This window comes from Carcharhinus amblyrhynchos, chromosome 34, assembly GCF_965287045.1.
Source record: "Carcharhinus amblyrhynchos chromosome 34, sCarAmb.v2.hapA, whole genome shotgun sequence".
Classification (NCBI taxonomy): Eukaryota; Metazoa; Chordata; class Chondrichthyes; order Carcharhiniformes; family Carcharhinidae; genus Carcharhinus; species Carcharhinus amblyrhynchos.
The window spans coordinates 22,236,407-22,258,144 of NC_137357.1; the positions used below are offsets into that span (position 1 = coordinate 22,236,407).

Below are 21,738 nucleotides of genomic sequence, written 5' to 3' on the forward strand. Positions count from 1 at the left end.
TCAGTCACATGTTCAAAACTCAAAGTATCATCAATGGTCTTTCCTTCAAAATCTGGTCTTATGATCCTGGAGAAATATGCATTTGGTGCAACAGAGACTTTACTTATCGGATCCTGCAAATTTAGGCTTGTTAAGAAAGGAGGGAAGGTGGAACAGTGCGATGGGGCTGCAAGATATGCTTTTCTTTGTCAGTATCGTGAGTTAAGCAGCAGTGATGGAGAGCAGGCTGATGAAAATTGGGAATACTGAGAATCAACATGCCTGTCCCATGCCAGTGCATCATGAGTAAGGAAGGAACAGTCGTTTGTTTGAGGTGAAGCCAATTGGTCAATGCTCTGTTTACCCACATAAAATCTCATCGTCACTTGCCTACAAACTTTGCCTTCCATTTGCAAATGACAGCAAGATGCTAAATAGTTGCAAAATACATCTTGTGCTGCTTATGATTGATGCACACATTCCTGAAGGATCACCACATGCAATTGCTTCTCCAACATCCCACCCAGACAAGAGTTCATTCCCCCACAACTCCTACTCCATCTCCAATATTTTGCTAAGAAATGAATGAAAATATTCACAAAAAATGAAAATGAAACATACAACTTATTTTGATGTCCCCAAGATTTTCCTCCAAGTTTCTCACAGGAAATTAATATTTAATTCATGGAGATGCCAGCTATAACTGGAGGCTTGACACACCTATCCACAATACAGAATGACTCTATTCTCAAACAGCAAGGATTTCACTCACATCCTTTATCACATATCTTTCCAGGTTTCCCAGCGTTTTCTTCTTTAAAATCCCCTGCAAAGATCGAAAAAATATGAAACAACTCCAATATATTTTAACAAAACATTGTTCAAAGCTGCCTCAACTCTGTGAATTAATGTCTGAATGAATCTGACCTGACACAAATCCACATCGATTTATGGGTTTACGTCATTTGCATTTCTCTGCTGTGCACCACTTTCCCCCTCCCTACTTGCCCAAGGTCAGGCTTGTGCCAATGAAGGGTTGGACACACCTGCAAGGCAAGTCTGCAACAACAGCTCATGCAACAAAGATGTTGCATCCATGGTTTTTGCCTCCAGCCCTTCAGTAATCATCTGATCATAGAGGGTTTAAGTACGAAAGCTAAAGCCTGTTTCTCTGGGCTCCCTTCAAAATAGCTGTGTAACTGACAAACAAACAGGGAAATAAGGTAGAGGAGATCCAGGAATGTCCCTTCTGTTGAATTTGTGCCAAAAGTTGCCATTGTTCCTCTACTCCCTATTCCCCTCCACAGGGCAAAAACAGGTTTTGTTCAGAGGATAGCATCTCAGCATCAAGCATTTCCACGTCTACTTCTGCTTTGTGTTTGTAATAATCTCACCAGGTCCAGTCTTCCAGTATGACTGTTGTATTTAATATAAAGAAAAGGTCACGTATGTGGCTTACAGCAACACAAGTCCTAAGTTCTGGATCTACAACATCTGGTAGAAGGTGTGAGCACAGCTTTTAAACTCTTGCTGCAAGTTTCTCATTGAGCAAGTTCCTGCTCGCTTGATAGGGAAATTGGTATTCCATGGAGCTCACTATAACAGTGTTTGAGCAGTAAATGTTTCACAGGTCCAAAGCACAGCAAAATGAGTCCTACAATAGGAAAGAAATGTGTATGCTTCAAATTGTGGCATCTGCCTGTACGTACTTGCCAACAGAGGGCACTATGTACTTGACTGATGTAATAATGTAGGATTGGTAACAGTGGTTCAATATTCGTACAGGGAATTGAAGGGATTTGAGAGATATGACACAATGAAATACACAGGGACACAGACAGAAAAATACAAGGAGAGTGCAACACAGAATGATAGACTGAGTGAGACAACAGCGGAGAGTGATGGACAGAGGGAAAAGATTGACAGGTAGAGTGTGGGAGTGACCAGACAGGGCTGGAGATAGAGACGGACCAAGGGAGAGGATCTGACAGATACATTTGTAGTGAAAAATATATGGCAGAACATAAAATAAAAGTGTGTATAGAGACACAGATACAGGCAGGTGAATAAAGACAAAACGTATCAGCAACAGAGAAAGGCAGAAAGAAAAGGAGATAGAGAAATACTGAGAAAATATAGCCACAGAGAAAATGAGAAACCCCGGGCTTAGAAAGCTCTGGACTCAGTTCAGCAATCCCAACTGTAGCTGCAGATCATTATCCATCACTATGGATGCCTCACTATAGGAACCAATTCTTGGTTATGAGGAAGATATTCCTACTAACAGCACTGTGAATAGTCTCAATTTCTCAGCAACAGCTCAAACAAACAAAAATATAAACTTGAGAAGCCCTACAGAATCGTGCACGAAATCCATTGTATCTCGGACATCTTGGAACATGTTCCGATAAGACATGAAGAGGTCACCGTGTTTAAAGCCTGTCTCATAGCTAGGAGAGAAACAAAGCAAAATATTAGCGTTCACGTCATACTTGTATACTGTTTGTCACTAGTTGTCCTTTTCAACTTTCACAAAAAAACATAACTAACTCCTCATTTCCTGAGCATTAAACAATCTCAAATGGAGCAATTTACTTTAGTTCCCATAACATAGCTAATTGTTTCAGGACTGTTCAGAGCTTGGAGAAGGGCCTGAAATAGAGTGGAAGAGGGATTAAAGAAAGTGATTTAGGTATTGTAGAGAGAAATCAAGGAGAACGAAGGATCTAGAGAGAGAGTTCCAGAGTGTCAGAACCCAGTGGATGAAAGTTCTGCACCAGGGTAACAAGTGTAGGGAACGCACGCAGGCTGGATTTGGAGACGGAGCAGGTGCAAATAGAGATGAGCTCTGGAAAGTTTCAAATCCAGGAAACAATCGGGTTTGAAGAGAATTGTGGATGAAGTGGGGGATTTTAAAATCATATTAAGGAATAAGAAGTCAGTAAAGGTCATTTGATTTGATTTGATCAGGGTCAGAGGAGGTAAGGAGGATTGAATATTTTTGAACAGCTCCTAGTGCTCTGGTTAAGCTGTGCCTTCTGTTGAGTGGTGCAGAAGGTGAAGTCTGGTGCAGAAGGTGAAGTCGCATGTGATCAGAAGTAAACTGGCAAGGTGGATACAAAACTGGCTCGGTCAAAGACAGAGGGTAGCAGTGGAAGGGTGAGTTTCTTAATGGAGGGCTGTGACAAGTGGCGTTCTTCAGGGATCATTGCTGGGACCTTTGCTGTTTGTAATATAGATAAATGATTTGGAGGAAAATGTAACTGGTTTGATTAGCAAGTTTGCGGACGACACAAAGGTTGGTGGATTTGTAGATAGCGATGAGGGCCATCAGACTACACATCAGGATACAGATTAGTTGGAGACTTGGGTGGAGAGATGGCAAATGGAGTTTAATCTAGACAAATGTGAGATAATGCATTTTGGAAGGTCGAATACAGATAGGAAATATACAGTAAATAGCAGAACCCTTAAGAGTATTGATAGGCAAAGGGATCTGGGTGTACAGGTACACAGGTCACAGAAAGTGGCAATGCAGGTGGAGAAGGTAGTCAAGAATGCATATGGCAGGCTTGCCTTCATTGGCCGGGGCATTGAGTTTAAAAATTGGCAAGTCATGTTGCAGCTTTATAGAACCTTAGTTAGGCCGCACTTGGAATATAGTGTTCAATTCTGGTCGCCACACTACCAGAAGAATGTGGAGGCTTTGGAAAGGGGACAGAAAAGATTAACCAGGATGTTGCCTGGTATGGAGGGCATTAGCTGTGAGGAGAGGTTGGAGAAACTTGGTTTGTTCTCACTGGAACGATAGAGGTTGAGGGGCAACCTGATAGAAGTCTACAAGATTATGAGAGGCATGGACAGAGTGGATAGTCAGAAGTTTTTCTCAAGGTGGAAGAATCAATTACTCGGGGGCACAGGTTTAAAGGAGATGTACAAGGCAGATTTTTTACACAGAGAGTACTGGGTGCCTGGAACTCGTTGCTGGAGCAAGTAGTGGAAGCGGATACAGTAATGACTTTTAAGGGGTGTCTTGACAAATACATGAATAGGGTGGGAATAGAGGGATATGGTCCCCAGAAGGGTAGGGGGTTTTAGTTCAGTCAGGCAGCATGGTCAGTGCAGGCTCTAAGGACTGAAGGACCTGTTCCTATTCTGTAATTTTCTTTGTTCTCTTTGTTCTTTGGTGCTACAAAGTTTTGTCGTACAAATAATGTTGAAAAACAGTAATCTGGGGAAGCAAATTTTCTGAAACTCCTTCAGAGGCTATGGGCCCAATTTCATCATCAATTTGCACACGTTTTCAGGCACGAAAACTTGGTAAAGTCGGTTGCACATCTAGCCTTACCAGTACTTCCCCCTTCACCACCACATTTGCCCATCCAGAACTGTCGCAATCCACATATGCTCCACAAATGTCCGATTCGGGTGCTCCAGTTAATGAGGAGGTAAGTGCTAAGCGTACAACAGCTCTCCGCTTGAGATCAGTGGTTCGGGGGTAGGTGGGGGGGTGCGCTGCCCCTCTGCCCAAGATCAGTGAGGAGGAAGGGGGAGGGGGGTCCGCTGCCACTCTGCTCATGATCAGTGAGGGGGACGGGGGGATCTGCTGCCACTCTGCCTGTGATCAGTGAAGGGGAAGGGGGAGGTCTGCTGCTATTCTGCCTGAGATCAGTGGGGGGTAAGGAGGGAGGGGCCTGCGATAGGTCTAGTTGTGGAGGAGGGGTAGGGGGATAAGGGAGTCAGTAATATTGGAGGCAATGTCTGAGGGGCCAGGTGGAGGCATTATCTGGTACACCGGGAGGAATGTGGCAGAGGAGCCACATTATTTCATTTTTTTCCTGTGGTTGGAGGCGCCGATCAGAGCTGCAGGGTTTCGGGCACGTTAAGCCCCGCCCAGATTCTGCAGCGCAATTCGGAATTGCTGATATTTTTTCAGGCAGAGTGTGTATGTTGGCACCTGAGAACAGGTCTAAATGTCGGATCTGAAACACTCCAAGTTTCAAGTCCGCATTGCACTTAGAATCAAAATGGTAAAATAGGGCCCTATGTTTAAATTGTCAAAAGCAAAAAAATGACTGATATTGCATGCATGATTGCCTGCACTGTTACCTGATATATTTGGAACACTTGATGAAGAAGTCCACAAGGCAGGCATACAGATAGGTTTCTGAAACAGGACAAATCTATGCATGAAACAGTACAACAATTCCACAGGCCGAACAAACAATAATCCTAGAAGTCATTTCCTCCTGCAGACACAAGCAGCATAGGAATGCCTTTTGCCAAGGAGTTACTTCAATGACATATCAGCAGGCTCTCCATATTGATGCAGACAATTTAAAATTTATTTATTAGTCACAAGTAAGGCTTACATTAACACTGCAATGAAGTTACTGTGAAAATCTCCTAGTCGCCACACTCCAGCATGTGTTTGGATCAATGCACCGAACCAGCACATCTTTCAAATTGTGAGAGGAAACAGGATTACCTGGAAGAAACACACACAGACACAGGAAGAACATGCAAACTGCACACAGTGACCCAAGCCAGGAATCAAACCTGGGTCCCTCGTGCTGTGAGGCAGCAGTGCTAACTACTGTGCCACCATACCACACAGATTTAGATTGTCACAAGCATCATCCATACTGGAACTATGGAAACTCACTCAGTTTATGCCTTAATTTCTAGTCACATTGGATTGTAATTTCATTTGACTTGATTTAATTTATTATTGTCACATGCATTGTGATACAGTGAAAAAGCCTGTGATACAGGCTTGTGTGCTATATAGATAAAACATACTGTATTTAGAGTACATAGTGGAGAAGGAAAGGAGAGTATACAGAATATAGTGTTACAGTCATAGCTCAGGTGTACACAAAAAAAATCTTAATATATGGTAGGTCATAATTGTGACTAAAGACATTGTACAAGCTATTCCGCTTCTGCATTTGTCAGCCTTTGCAAAGTTGGAAAGGCAAAAATATTTATCCATGAATGAGATGTTGCACAATCAATTGCAGTGGAACAGCTACACATTTCTCTGGTCTACATCACGCCTGGTTGTTTGTGAGTGTTTGTCTCCATCTCTTCTGAAGGATCAGACTGTTACTGGGATATAGTCTACAGATTTCAGCACATGTCTGATAGTTTACCTTCTTCATGCGTGATGCTCGACAGTGAGTGTCAGCAGGTTATTGAACTATGAAGATTAACATCAACAAGTACACAGAATAAATTAGAATTCTTTTCACTGGAAGGATGGAGACTGAGGGAAGACTTGATAGAGGTCTACAAAATTATGAGAGGCATAGACAGGGTAGATAGTCAGAGGCTTTTTCCCAGGGTGCAAGTGTCAATTACAAGGGGCCACAGGTTCAAGCTAAAAGGAGAAAAGTTTAAGGGAAATGTGTGGGGAAAGTTTTCCTCAGAGCATGGTGGGTGCCTGGAACACGCCACAAGAGGAGGTGGTGGAAGCAGGCACATTAGCAACATTTAAGAGGCATCTGGATGGGTACATAAATAGGGGAAATGGACCGAGTAAGGGCAGGAGGTTCTTTCTTCAGTTTGGTTAGGGCATCATGATCGGCACAGGCTTGGAGAGCCAAAGGGCTTGATATTGTGCTGTACTTTTTTTTGTTCTTTCAAAAATGTATTCTAAGACTTTCTATCTGTTGTGCAGTTGGTCTTTTTCTTCTTGGGGTAAACAAATCTTACCCCTTATTTAATAAATGTAAATTTCTGTATCCATTTAAGAACATCCGTAAGAACATAAGAAATAAGAGCAGGAGTAGGCCATCTAGCCCTTCGAGCCTGCCCCGCCATTCAATAAGATCATGGCTGATCTGAAGTGGCTCAGTTCTACTTTCCCGCTCTCTCCCCATAACCTTTAATTCCCTTGTCTATCAAAAACCTATCTACCCGTGACTTAAATATATTTAGCGAGGTAGCCTCCACCACTTCAACGGGCAGAGAATTCCAGAGATTCACCACCCTTTGAGTGAAGAAGTTCCTCCTCAACTCTGATCTAAACTGCACCCCCCCGCCCCCAATCTTGAGGCTGTGCCCTCTAGTCCTGCTATCCTTTCTAAGCAGGAAGAGTCTCTCCACCTCTACCCTATCCATCCCCTTCATTATCTTATATGTCTCTATAAGATCCCCCCTCATCCTTCTAAACTCCGAGTACAGAGTACTCCAGCGAGTACATTGCAGAAGGTCAGGAGACATGGAGTTGGGGGTAGGGTGTTAGCATGGATAGAGGATTGGTTGTCAAATAGGAGGCAGTCGGATTGGCGGATGGTGACTAGTGGAGTGCCCCAGGGGTCGGTGCTGGGGCCTCAGCTATTTACCATTTATATAGATGATCTGGAGGAGGGAACCGAGTGTGTGGTGTCGAAATTTGCTGATGACACCAAGATTGGCGGAACGGCAAATTGTGCGGAGGGTGTGGAGAGTCTACAGAAGGATCTAGATCGGCTGGGCGAATGGGCCAGGAACTGGCAAATGGAATTTAATGTTGGCAAATGTGAGGTGGTCCACTTTGGTAGGAATAATGGTAGGAAGGATTATTACTTACGTGGCAAAAAACTGCAGCAGGCGACGGTGTAGAGGGACCTCGGGGTCCTTGTGCATGAGTCGCAAAAACCCAGCTTGCAGGTGCAGCAGCTGGTCAGGAAGGCAAATGGGATGCTGGCCTTCATAGCGAGGGGGATTGAATATAAAAGTAGGGAGGTCTTGCTGCGGCTGTATGGGGCATTGGTGAGGCCGCAGCTGGAGTACTGTGTGCAGTTTTGGGCGCCATACTTATGCAAGGATATTTTGGCCTTGGAGGGAGTGCAGAGGAGGTTTACTAGGCTGATGCCGGAGTTGAGGGGGTTGAGCTATGAGGAGAGGCTGAATAAACTAGGCTTGTACTCGTTAGGAGGAGGGGAGATCTCATTGAGACGTACAAGATGATGAATGGGATGGATAGGATAGAGGTGGAGAGACTCTTCCCGCTCAGGAAGGATAGTAGGACTAGGGGGCACAGCCTCAAGATAAAGGGGGGGCGGTTTAGAACAGAGTTGAGGAGGAACTTCTTCACTCAAAGGGTGGTGAATCTCTGGAATTCTCTGCCCGTTGAAGTGGTGGAGGCTGCCTCGCTAAATATTTTTAAGACGTGGGTTGATGGGTTTTTGATAGGCAAGGGGATTAAGGGTTATGGGGAGAGGGCGGGAATGTGGAACTGAGCCACAACAGATCAGCCATGATCTTACTGAACGGCGGGGCAGGCTCGAAGGGCTGGATGGCCTACTCCTGCTCCTACTTCTTATGTTCTTATGTTCATAGTCCAACCCCCTCATCTTCGGTATCAGCCGAGTGAACCTCCTCTGCACTCCCTCCAAGGCCAATATATCCTTCCACAAGTACGGCGACCAAAACTGCACACAGTTCTCCAACTGTGGCTTCACCAGCACCCTGTACAGTTGCAGCAAAACTTCTCTACTTTTATATTCTATCCCCCTCTCTCTTAAGGCCAACATTCCATTCGCCTTCTTGATCACCTGCTGCACCTGCAGACTGGGTTTTTGCGACTCATGCACAAGGACCCCCAGGTCCCTCTGCACCGTAGCATGCTGCAGCTTTTCGCCTTTTAAATAATAATCCCTCCTACTATTATTTCTGCCAAAGTGGATAACCTCACACTTGCCAACATTATACTCCATCTGCCAGGTCCTTGCCCACTCACTTAGCCTATCCAGATCCCTCTGCAGACTTTCCACACCCTCCACGCAATTTGCTTTTCCACTCATCTTCGTGTCATCAGCAAATTTCGTCACCCTACACTCAGCCCCCTCCTCCAGATCGTCTGTGTAAATGGTAAATAGCTGAGGCCCCAGCACCGATCCCTGCGGCACTCCACTAGTCACCAAAACACATTCCCCAAATCTGATTACATTTCATAACAGTGTTAAGTTATTTCTGACAATTTTGGCTTTTGCATCTTAGTTTTGTGTAATAGACAGGAAATAAGTGATCTTTAGAAAATATGAAAGGTCTGCATTGACGTAGCATATCTGATGGCCTCAGAAGATCCCAAAGTGCTTCACAGCCAATAAATTATTTTTGGAGAGTAGTCACTGTTTTAATGTAGACAGATGTGGCAATAAAATTGTGCTAAGCCAGATTCCACAAACTGCAATGAGAAAAATTATCAATAAATTATTCTGGTAACATTGATTGAGGGATCTTCTCTAGCCAAGGTGCATGTGGAACTCCTGTGCCACTTCAAATAGCCTTCAGGTCTTCGGGTGTCAGGAATTTTCCTGATTGTGGGCCCGATTCGGCAGTGAAAGTTCAGCCCTAGTTGCTCAGTCTTTGAGCCAGAGGCGACAGCGCTGTCACCAAGCCACAGGCGACACTGATGTTCAATGACACTGCAAAGAAAACATTTACTGATGCACTAGACTGAATATAACTGACCTCCTTTAGTATGAAAAGTTAAATGCCTGCACCAAGTTTTATAATTTGTTCGAGACAAGTCTGAAATGGTACAACCGAACATAAAAAAGACAAAGTAAACAGGGACAAGTGGAAGGAATAGCACACAGAACCAGGAAAAAAAATGACTGTGCTCAAAACTTCAATTTAACTCAGCACTGTGGACCTGAAACTCCAAAATACACAAGAGAGGAAACCTTCCAAGTCCACTCTAATAATGAGCAGCCTTAACTGCTGTCACCATGGATCAAATAAATTGTCAGACTTGTTGCCAACAGTTGTTTGCCCTGAATGTGGAAGAGATACCTGCTAATGGGCTCAGATTCACAGGTTAAATCATGCTAGGTAGCAAACAGAATGTTGTACACTGAAGTAAGAGACAATCATGGAAATGGTCCAACCTACCGGCAAGGTTAAAGAGGGTGTTGAGGATGTAAAAGCGTTCCATGTCATCTCTTTGGATAAACTTGTTGGAGTACTGCTCAAGAATCTCTGCTCTGAGGGAAAACAATGACAAGGATTGGGGGTGTTACAGGTAAGTTTGGAATGAGATAGTTCAACAGTACCGTTCAACTCAACACAATTGATTCATCCTGCAATGGATTCAACACGCTGCTCATCTGATTCTTCCACTCGCCCCTCCACTTGCGTCTTTATTTCCCCCTGCTGCTCCTCTCCTCATCACATCTCAGCTCCCACTCACCAAGCACACATGCCACACACACTAGCCATCTGACCCAGATTGAGAGAGCACAGAGAGTAATGGCAAAAGATATAAGTGTGATTAAGAGGTGGGCTGAGCAGATAGACTTAGGATAATTATATCTTTTGACAATGAGGTTAACCTAGCAAAACAGGTTGCCCATCCATTATACATTCCATCTTGACGTTCCTTTTCCTCCACTTGAGTGGAAATTGATATGATGCTGCAATTCATTTAAATTCATTCTCAACCAAATGCTAGTTGGCTCGTGAATAAAGAACAGAATCTTTACCTCACTTTCTGATAGCTTGGCTACAGAAAAATATTGGCTAACATGATACTATAGTCTGGGCCAAATGCTCATCTGAGGCAAGCAGAAACACCAGAGGGAGGGGGAGGAAAACTGCAGTAACTGAACTCTTATATAGTTCTCAGAAAATTACGTTTCAGTCTCATTTTAGATTGAGATTAAACACATTTTGTGCATTTCCTTTGAAGTGCCTTTCTCAGCATTCTGCTATGTGAACAACTGGTTGGATGCTCTGCATTAACCAGTTGGTTATTCTGTCAGTCACTGCATTTCAACAATAGCTGCTGCCCTGTCATCAAGGATTTGGGATGAAGAGTAAGCAGATATAAATATACAAGTGCGATAAACACTCCAACAATAAGATCATAAGAAATAGGAGCAGGAGGAGGCCATTTAGCCCCTTGAGCCTGCTCAACCATTCAGTCAGATCATGGCTGACCTTACTTTCCAATCTGCCCCCCATCTCCTCGAGTCCCTTGTACTATGTCAAAATTCAGCACTGGCACAAGATCCTTAGTTTGACATCAAAATTTTCCTTTCATTTTGTTTTGCAATTTTTTTGTTCCCCTATGAACTTCAGGTTTTATTATATTGCAGATGATACGAAGCATACAAACTGCTCTGAGGCTGCCAACCTTGCTAGTGTTGAACTAGAAATACACACAAGAAGTCTCACAACACCAGGTTAAAGTCCAACAGGTTTATTTGGTAGCAAAAGCCACTAGCTTTCGGAGCGCTGCTCTTTCATCAGGTGAATGGTAGTTCTGTTCACAAACAGGGCATATAAAAACACAAACTCAATTTACAAGATAATGGTTGGAATGCAAGTCTTTACAGGTAATCAAGTCTTAAAGGTACAGACAGTATGAGTGGAGAGAGCATTAAGCATAGGTTAAAGAGATGTGTATTGTCTCTAGACAGGACAGTTAGTGAGATGCAAGTCCAGGCAAGTCATGGGGCTTACAGATAGTGTGACATGAACCCAAGATCCCGGTGAGGCTGTTCCTCGTGCGTGGAACTTGGCTATCAGTCTCTGCTCAGCAATTCTGTCGTGTGTCATGAAGGCCACCTTGGAGAACGCTTACCTGAAGATCAGAGGCCGAATGCCCAGGACCGCTGGCTTTCACTCTAAAGTAGCAATTTTAACCCAGGTTGAAGTCCAACAGGTTTATTTGGCAGCAAAAGCCACCAGCTTTCGGAACACTGCTCCTTCATCAGGTAAGAACTTGCCATGAACAGCAATTTGGTGCTTCAGTCCAGTATATGCTGATGACAAGCAATTGCAGTCCTCTGAAGCATTCAGTCCACTTACTGCTCTATAATTTTACCAAATGAATACAAGGTATTCAGTGACAATATGCACTGCAGTATGAACTGGGAGCTCATGGGCTGAGTTACATCCTGTGCTCGCACCTTGCACTTGTTCTCACACTGCGTCTATGTCCACATCCTGCACCTTCATCCATAAACTTGTCTCGATTTTGCAAATAAGAACATTACAAATCACACCAGATTCTTTGATCGTTCTCAGCTTAACCTTCTACTCATCTCCACTTTCCTGCCCTGTTTCTGTATCCCTTGATGCCTCTTAGGGTCCAAAAGTCCATGGCTAGGGTTGTCCAGTCCCAGACGCTCTCCAGTGGGACCTCAGTGTCCACCCTATCCTGTTCCTCTCCAGAAAGCTCTATTCTCAAATGGATTGAGAATTTTTAATTTGGCTATGCGTACGCCTGTCCAAGCTCCCTCAGTCCGGGTCAATGGCTGGTATGCGTGGCAAGTGTGCTTGGTGAGTAGGAGCTGCGATGTGATGAGGAGAGAAGCAGCAGGGGATGTAAGGACACATCTGGAAGGGCAGATGATGGGGCCCCATGAGGTGGCAGTGAGTGAGTTCCCAGTGGGTGTGATGGATGTGCGAGTCAGGGACAGATGAAGTGGTGTTACTTACCCTGGCTCGTTGAGGAGGTCGTTCATCTTCTTTCTGCATTGTACTCCTGTCCTCCTGGGCAGGGAGCTGGTGCAGACCAGTGCAACCATCACCTCCCATGCGTGTTGGTGACCTTGCTCAAGGATCTTTGCCCCGATTGAGTGAACAGCACAGCATGCCTCTCCTCCACTACATCCAACAAGCTGGTCAGTGCTGCCTCTGCAAAGCGCAGGGCAATCTTCCTTGCCTCCATCCTCTTGACGAGAGGGGACACATTTAATTGCAGCACCCCAGATTGAAATGCTCAGCTGATTCTCGGGTGGGCAAATCAAGGCAATCTTTCCACGAATACGGAATGAATCTCTCATGAATTTTGTTTTTAAGTGTCAAAAATATTCCATGAAATCACACTATTCTCTGCAGTTTGCTCCCCAAAACGCAGCCAAAATTCCATGCAATGATACCCCTGGACCCAGAAAATCCAGCCCTCTGAATCTCAGTCTTGAATGTACTCATTGACTGAAACACAGGGGAGACAATGAAAATGGAAAGTGGTTTCAAGTTGAATAAAATTCTGATGTTCATTATTATCTGAAGTGTTGGAGATGGTCAACGACAGTTCACGGAGGCCAAGTGACAGCCAATGATCAAATGATTTATGTAATGAGTGAAGTAATGGCCTATCAAATAAATACAGAGACATCGTACCTGGCCATTTTAAGTGGTAACACAAACCTCTTCTCATTCCAAAGCCTCTTCAAAGTTTAATGGTGAAAACATTCTTCAAGGCACCATCTGAACCATTCTTTTTGAGGAACCTGCTTCAGTGACATTTCTGTCTCCTCAGAGCAACTCAAGCATACTATTGAAATCTCCAAGCCGCATATATCTTCTGTTAATTATGAACATTCTGAGCTGTGTTTTCACATAAATGAAGCTGACTATCTGCATCACCTAACCAATTTTACAAGGAGCTCAAAGTGATGAGATGTACTGGCTGAAAATGGCCCAAAAGCAGCAGGGCCCTGCAGGGCTTTTACTCTGCATATTATTTTTCTGCTTTCCTTCCTGTTTATCTTCATCAATTCTTTTGATCTCTGTGGATGTTTTGAAGCTTTATAAGGCACAAAAGAGGCCCGTGACCACTGAGTGAAACAGTAATGGACATGGCTAATCTAGTACGCAATATAGTTCACTTAAACCACAGCTATGCAAGGAATCTCAGGCCTAGAGCTTAAGAACCAACTATTTATACTGAAAGATTAAAGTCTAAGTGTCACCAGAAGCTTCTGTTTAATAAAGAGGATCTCTGATCTGAAAAATCAACCAACTGATTGGGAAAAGAATACATAGTGTAGGAGGAAGGTATTCCACCTGTCAGAAATTGGGTAAGCGCACAGTTAAAACTGCCCCAGTTTCAGCATGTGGCATCCAATCATGCAATTTTACACGAGGTCCTCCAGAATTGCGACCGGAAGGAATTAAACTACCAAAGCCAATTTCAACCGGCCCAACTGCAAAGGAAAAGCCTAAAGATCGTGGAGTTCTGTTGAACATGTTTATAGTTCAGTGGTCTAAACAGAGAGCCATGGTTTATCAATAAGCTACGCCAAAGGGGAATGAATCAGTGATTCAAATAGTTGTCCTTCTTCCACACTACATCTCTTCCTGCTTCAAATTCCATTGCAGAGATCTTACTTCCTCCTCCCCAGAACTTACTCTCCACCTGAACCAAAGGGCTGCCAATCATGAAACCTGCCTGGACTTTGCGTATGGCCTCCAAATCCTAACAGTCCAAAGATGTGCTAGATAGGTTGATTGGCCATGCTAAATTGCCCCTTAGTGTCCTGAGAAGAGAAAGTTAGAGAGATTAGTGGGTAAATATGTAGGGATATGGGGGTAGGGCCTGTGTGGGATTGCAGTTGGTGCAGACTTGACGGGCCGAATGGCCTCTTTTTGTGCTGTAGGGTTTCTATGTTTCTATCTTTTTCCAAAGATAGGGATATCTAAAACTAGAGGGCATAGGTATAAGGTGAGAGGGGAGAGGTACAAAATGATACAGAGAGTCAATTTTTTCATGCAGAGGGTGGTGAGTGTCTGGAACAAGCTGCCAGAGGTAGTAGTAGAGGCGGATACAATTTTGCCTTTTAAAAAGCATTTAAACAGTTACATGGATAAGATTGGCACAGAGGGATATGGGCCAAGCAGGGGCAATTTGGACTTGCATAATGGTAAAAATGATGCAGCATGGACAAGTTGGGCCAAAGGGCCTGTTTCCATGCTGTAAAATTCTATGACTCTATGACTATGACACTACCCTTCAAACCCTCTCTTCCTACATGCTGCTGCACTTATGTTTGAGTTCTTTGTTAACGGATCTCCTTCATGTTTGTACAAATACAAAACTGAACACTGAGGGCAAAGGGTTCTTACGGACTTCTGCAGTCAGTGAATGTTCTGTGTTGACCCCAACTGCTGCTGCTGTGGCTGCAGTTAGTGTCCAAAGGAAAAACTGTGCACTCTATGTGGAATGATAAAACCATGCTTCACCCTCTGGCATATCATGGATAACTGACAGTGCAACTGTTGTCACAGAATCAGGTCAGATTGGCAATTGAAAGTCCTGTCACACTTGTGGCACTGCAAAAGGAAACTGAAATTGTCTGACGTACCCTTTGAGGAATCTGAAGCCATGAGCACACACCAAGATGTTGCCATGTGAGTCCACTTTCAGAAGGTTTCCATACAGAGTATCAAACACAAGCCCTCTGTAAAATAAAAGCATCAAGAGTAAAATGAAGGTTTGCAATAAGATTGAGGATTTGTACAGACAAAAGATAATTAATTTACTCCACAAGCAGTAATTAGTTGAAGGTCAGATCACTTTTTACAATAAATGCACTTTAGTTAACACATCCCACTATCATTTTACAAATTGTCCTGTTCCAAATGCAGACTCTAAAGTTGCAAAGATTTAGCACCCTATTTTTAGAAGGCTCCTTGGACAAACACTCAAACAATTTCCCTGAAATGGAACAAATGATTTCTGATTCTCTCGTAAATTTAACAACAGTACTTCACCATAGCGGTTAGTTGAACTTATTTAGATTTAATACATGAAGAACTGGACCTTTTAAAAAGGGCACCAGCTGTAAAGCTCTGGTTGTACAGGCAGCAATGACAGGTGGGGCAAATATAAAGCCAAACATGGAAAGTTCATTTGTTATCACGCTATCAAAGTTATCCAAGTTAGAAAGCTGCTGAAAGGCTGAAGCTACTGAATTCTACAAAGCTGACAAAAGTTGTTTGTTGTACAGAGGTGTGCCCTGAATATATTGGTCAGATAAAAATTGCCCAAAATGGAAACGTGTCACCCATTATTTATCTCATGGCAGGAATAAAATGGACAAAGAAGACAATATCTCCTGGACTTTTATAAATGAATAAAATATTTCTGTCATCTCATGCCAAAAAATTTCAGACTGATTAAGAATGCAATAGGCTCGGGTGCTTGCTTCAGGTGCAGCCATTTTGAGTGTGAAGCGAGAATACAAAATGGCTAGGTCCTCTGTCACGGCTGAGTTGGGTTGAAGCATGAAATTTGCTGAAGGCATTGCCGGCATAGCAAGAGTGTTGGGAAGGCGCTGATCTGGACCTGAAGCTGAGGCCGAGTCCAGCTTCAGATCAGAGTCAGTCCTTCAATGACCATCACTCATTTTGGATCAAACATGAGAAAAGTCCAATGGTATGAGCATCCATCAGTGGCTGTTGAACTCAATTATATAACTGAATTTCTTTTGACATGCAGCAACATTGTAAATGGCTTTCAAACATTTTAACAAAATATGTAAATATTTAAATGTTTTTACTAGAGGATTGAAATTCACAATATCAAGTCACATGACATAGGAACATGTCATACATCCACTGGGTGTATAGCATATCCAGTGTCAAGTTGATCTTGTGTGTTCTGCGTCTGGTATTTGCAATACAAGATGTGAATTATCACGTTGTGAATTTGGTCCTTTAGTAAAGGTATACCAAGGATTTTCATCTCAAATTTATTTGGAATTGACTTCTATAATTCATATTTTTAATACTTGTTCGAATACATAATTGGGTTTGGCATATCAATTATTTATCTGGGATTAGGAACTATCTATGAGAAGGTGACTCACAAAGTTGAACTCAACTAGCTTCTCTTGTAATCATTGTTAATTGGACCACTGATTATTTGGTTAAAAAATTCCAACACCCGAGTCAAAAAAATTATTTTGTAAGCTTGGCATTTGTATACTGTCTGCTCAGATCTTTGTTTGCACTGTTACAGACTAAAAGATAAGAGGAGGGTTCATGAGGGACATGAATATGATAGTCAGGTCACCCATGGATAGCTAAACAAACAAAGCTGCACCCAGCAATCGTGATTTGACCTCCACTCTGAATGAAGGGTATCCTCTGAACATGGGCTCATCATGCACCTATTCTCGGAGCCAGTGTCACGTTAATGAATAATAATATACAAATGTATCAACCATGGAGCTCTGCTCACTCCCTGTCCACAATATTCACTTACATAAGGGTAAGAAATGCACCACAGTTAAATTCATGCAAAGCACTTACAAAGCAAACATTACAGCAAATACCTGACAAACACTATGAGTAACATCCAGATTAGCAGAATGCCAGCCGAAGAACTGGACTGATGTGGTGAAATATTAATTTCCATTCAAGGGCTGACACAGCCTCAACCTGCCTCCACCTTTGTGCAGGGTCTGCTGCAATATAGACATTCAAAAGAATGGTGCTGTGAACTGTCTTCATGCAATTGCCTCATGCAACTCTACCATGTGGGAATCAATTAAGTGCTGTGTTGAACATGGAACATTACAGCGCAGTACATGCCCTTCGGCCCTCGATGTTGCGCCGACCAGTGGAACCAATCTAATGACCCTCTGACCTAAACTATTCCAATATTATCCATATGCCTATCCAATGACCATTTGAATGCCCTTAAAGTTGGCGAGTCCACTACTGCTGCAGGCAGGGCATTCCACGGCCTTACTACCCCCTGAGTAAAGAACCTATCTCTGACATCCATCCTATATTTATCACCTCTCAATTTAAAGCTATGTCCCCTCGTGTTAGCCATCACCATCCGAGGAAAAAGGCTCTCACTGTCCACCTTATCTAATCCTCTGATCATCTTGTATGCCTCAATTAGGTCACCTCTCAACCTTCTTCTCTCTAACGAAAATAACCTCAAGTCCCTCAGCCTTTCCTCATAAGACCTTCCCACCATGCCAGGCAACATCCAGGTAAATCTCCTTTGCACCCTTCCAATGCTTCCACATCTTTCTTATAATGCAGCGACCAGAACTGTACGCAATACTCCAAGTGCGGCTGCACCAGAGTTTTGTACAGCTGCAACATGTTCTCACAGCTCCGAAACGCAATCCCTCTACCAATAAGGGCTAACACACCGTATGCTTTCTTAACAACCCTATCAACCTGGGTGCCAACTTTCAGGGATCTATGCACATGTACACCGAGATCTCTCTGCTTATCCACACTACCAAGAGTCTTTCCATTAGCCCAATATTCTGCAATCCTGCTACTCCTTCCAAAGTGAACGACCTCACACTTTTCCATATTAAACTCCATTTGCCAGCTCTGCAGCTTACCTATGTCCCTCTGCAAACCGTAACATCCATCCGCACTGTCTACAACTCCTCCGACTTTAGTGTCATCCGCAAATTTACCAACCCATCCTTCTACACCCTGGTCTAGGTCATTTATAAAAATGACAACAGCAGTGGCCCCAAAACAGATTCCTGCGGTATACCACTAGTAACCGAACTCCAGGTTGAATATTTCCCATCAACCACCACCCTCTGTCTTCTATCAGCTAGCCAATTCCTGATCCAAACCTCTAAATCACCCTCAATCCCATGCATCCGTATTTTCTGCAGTAACTTACCATGGCGAACCTTATCAAGCGCTTAACTGAAATCCATATACACCACATCAACTGTTTTACCCTTATCCACCTCTTTGGTCACCTTCTCGAAGAACTCAATGAGGTTTGTGAGGCATGACCTACTCTTGACAAAACCATGTTGACTATCCCTAATCAAATTATTTCTCTCTGGATATTTATAAATCCTATCTCTTACAATCCTTTCCAAAACTTTGCCCACAACAGAAGTAAGGCTCACCGGTCTGTAATTTCCAGGATGATCTGTACTCCCCTTCTTGAACAAAGGGACAACATTTGCTATCCTCCAGTCTTCCGGCACTATCCCTGTAGCCAATGGTGACATAAAGATCAAAGCCAAAGGCTCTGAAATCTCCTCTTTAGCCTCCCAGAGAATCCTCAGACAAATCCTATCTGGCCCAGGGGACTTATCTATTTTTATACTTTCAAAAATGGCTAACACCTCCTCCTTATGTACCTCAATCCCTTCTAGTCTAAAAGCCTGTATCTCAGTATTCTCCTCGACTACATTGCCTTTTTCCTGCCTGAATACTGACGAAAAATATTCATTTAGTGCCTCTCCTATCTCTTCAGGCTCCACGCACAACTTCCACATTTCAATTGTTCCTATCCCTTGCAGTTTCCTTCTCCAACCTACGTATCCTAAATCTCGCCTAATCGCCTCATAATTTCCTTTCCCACAGCTATAACTTCTCCCCTTTGGTATGTACCTATCCCTTTCCATCACTAAGGTAAACGTAACCGAATTGTGGTCATTATCACCAAAGTGCTCACCTATCTCCAAGTCTAACACCTGGTCTGGTTCATTACCTAGTACCAAATCCATTGTAGCCTCATCTCTTGTTGGACTACCTACATACGGTGTCAGGAAATGTTCCTGCACACGTTGGACAAAAACTGACCCCTCTAACATATTCATCTCAATGTTGCTCCATCACTTTTGGTGTTAAGGAACTGACTACCCATTATTCACTTTAATCTCCCAGTAACTCTATACTCAATTTGCTGCTCTTGGACGACTGCTTTTCCATCATGCTAGGCTGTTGCTCCTAGTTGCCCAACCCAATCGCTTGTAATGAGATGGTGAGCACTAAAATACACAGAAACGTATATAGCACGTAAAACAGTACCGGACTTTCGGCCCTCGATGTTGTGCCAAGCTATGTCCAAAACCAAGATCAAGCTATCCCACTCCCTTTCATTCTGGTGTGCTCCATGTGCCTATCCAATAACCGCTTGAAGGTTCCTAAAGTATCCGACTCCACTATCACAGCGGGCAATCCATTCCACACCCCAACCACTCTCTGAGTAAAGAATCTACCTCGGACATCCCTCCTATATCTCCCACCATGAACCTTATAGTTATGCCCCCTAGTAACATAGAGAATAGAAGCAGAAGCCTACTGTGCCATTTCATTAATTCATTATGATCATGGCTGATTATCAAATCCCGTCTTCCCCCCATATCTCTTAATCCCTTTCGCCACAAGAGCTACATCGAATTCCTTTGTGAAATCACACAACATTTTGGCCTCAACTGGTAGTGAATTCCACAGATACACCACTTTCTGAATGAAGAACTTCTCATCATCCTGCAGGATGTTTGAGGTGAGGGATGCCATTAGTGTCCCTACTGATTTCACCAGGAGGAAGTGCACCCATCTCCAGCTCCTCAAAAACCATGTTAGGGAACTGGAGCTGGAGCTGGATGAACTTTGGATTATTCGGGAAACAGAGGTGATCATAGATAAAAGCTTCAGGGATTTGGAGATTCCAAAAAATGAAAATAGATGGGTGACAGTGAGAGGGGCTGGGAGGAAGCAGCCAGTGCAGGGATCCCATGTGGTTGTTCCCCTCAGCCACAAGTATTCTGCATTGGATACAGTTGAAGAGAATGACTTACCAGTGGTAAGCCAGAATGACTTACCAGTGGTAAGCCCGGTTTTTTTTAAAATTAGTTAGAAACCGGAAGTCGTCACTAGGACGCTTACCGGTAGTTGTAGTTTTTTTTTCGGGTTTATAAGCGCTTACCTCCGTGAACCGGCCTCATTGTTCCTGAGGAGCAGTATCCAGAGGCAGCGATTTTTGGGCGTGTGAAGAGGCAGCATAAAAGGTACATTTTTCTGTTTATTTTGTTAAACTGTTTATTTCTAATTTAAGTCGCGAGTTTTTCGGTGGTTTTTTTAAAAATTAGTTAGAAACCGGAAGTCGTCACTAGGACCCTTACCGGTAGTTGTAGTTTTTTTTTCGGGTTTATAAGCGCTTACCTCCGTGAACCGGCCTCATTGTTCCTGAGGAGCAGTATCCAGAGGCAGCGATTTTTGGGCGTGTGAAGAGGCAGCATAAAAGGTACATTTTTCTGTTTATTTTGTTAAACTGTTTATTTCTAATTTAAGTCGCGAGTTTTTCGGCGGTTTTTTTTAAATTAATTAGAAACCGGAAGTCGTCACTAGGACACTTACCGGTAGTTGTAGTTTTTTTTTCTTGAGCCCCTAATCCTATAAATTAGCGTAGAGAGGATACCCGATCCTCTACACTGGTAGAGAATCCCACCCTCCCACCTCCTCTAACCTAAATTATAAGTGTGGGAAAGTTTTTTTTTGTTTTTTTTTCTGCTGGTAATTGTTTCAGGGATGGCAGTTCAGGCAGTGTGCCGCATCTCCTGTGGGATGTATGTGGTGAGGGACTCCAGTAGTGTTTCAGGGGATTTTACTTGTAAGAAGTGTGTTAGATTGAAGCTTCTGGAGGAGCGTGTAAAGGAGCTGGAGGGGGAATTAGAGGAACTCCGCATAATTCGGGAGGCAGAGGTGGACATTGATAGGAGTTATAAGGAGATAGTAACTCCTAGAAATCAGTCTTGGGTCACTGCCAAGAGGAGGGGAAAGAAGCAAGTGGGGGGAAAATCCCCTGGGGCTGTTCCCCTCCAAAATAGGTTTTCGGTCCTGGAGGCTACAGTTGAGGAGGAATCAACTGGGGATAGCCAAAGGGAGCAGGTCTCTGGGGGTGAGCCTATTGTAAAAGCTCAGGTGGTTAGGGGATGCAAAAGATTGGGCCTCGTGATTGGGGACTCCACAGTCAAGGGGACGGATAGGAGAGTTGGTAGTAATGGTAGGGACTCAGGGCTGGTGTGTTGCCTACCAGGGGCTGGGGTCCGGAATGTATCTGAGAGGATATTCAAGACTCTTAGGGGAGAGGGAGATCAACCCCAAGTTATAATTCATGTGGGGACACATGACATAGGGAGGCTAAGGGAAGGGGATATTAAGCAGAGATTCATGGAGTTGGGGTGGAAACTAAAGGCCAAGTCAGACAGAGTGGTTATCTCTGGACTCTTGCCTGTGCCA

At 43.6% G+C, this 21,738-nt stretch overlaps 1 protein-coding gene across 4 annotated transcripts in view; it reads right to left on the reverse strand.

The window, feature by feature from the left end:
- The window catches only part of LOC145361285 (cytosolic purine 5'-nucleotidase-like), a 68,310-nt gene that overhangs the window by 26,143 nt on the left and 20,429 nt on the right, over positions 1-21,738 (reverse strand). For all 4 annotated transcript variants that reach the window (XM_080216927.1, XM_080216926.1, XM_080216928.1 and 1 more), the window contains exons 4-8: positions 15,069-15,164; positions 9,865-9,956; positions 5,089-5,146; positions 2,336-2,429; positions 752-805 (exon numbers count right to left, since the gene is read on the reverse strand). In XM_080216927.1, coding sequence (XP_080073053.1) covers positions 752-805; positions 2,336-2,429; positions 5,089-5,146; positions 9,865-9,956; positions 15,069-15,164 — 394 coding nt within the window. The remainder of the gene's footprint in view (positions 1-751; positions 806-2,335; positions 2,430-5,088; positions 5,147-9,864; positions 9,957-15,068; positions 15,165-21,738) is intronic.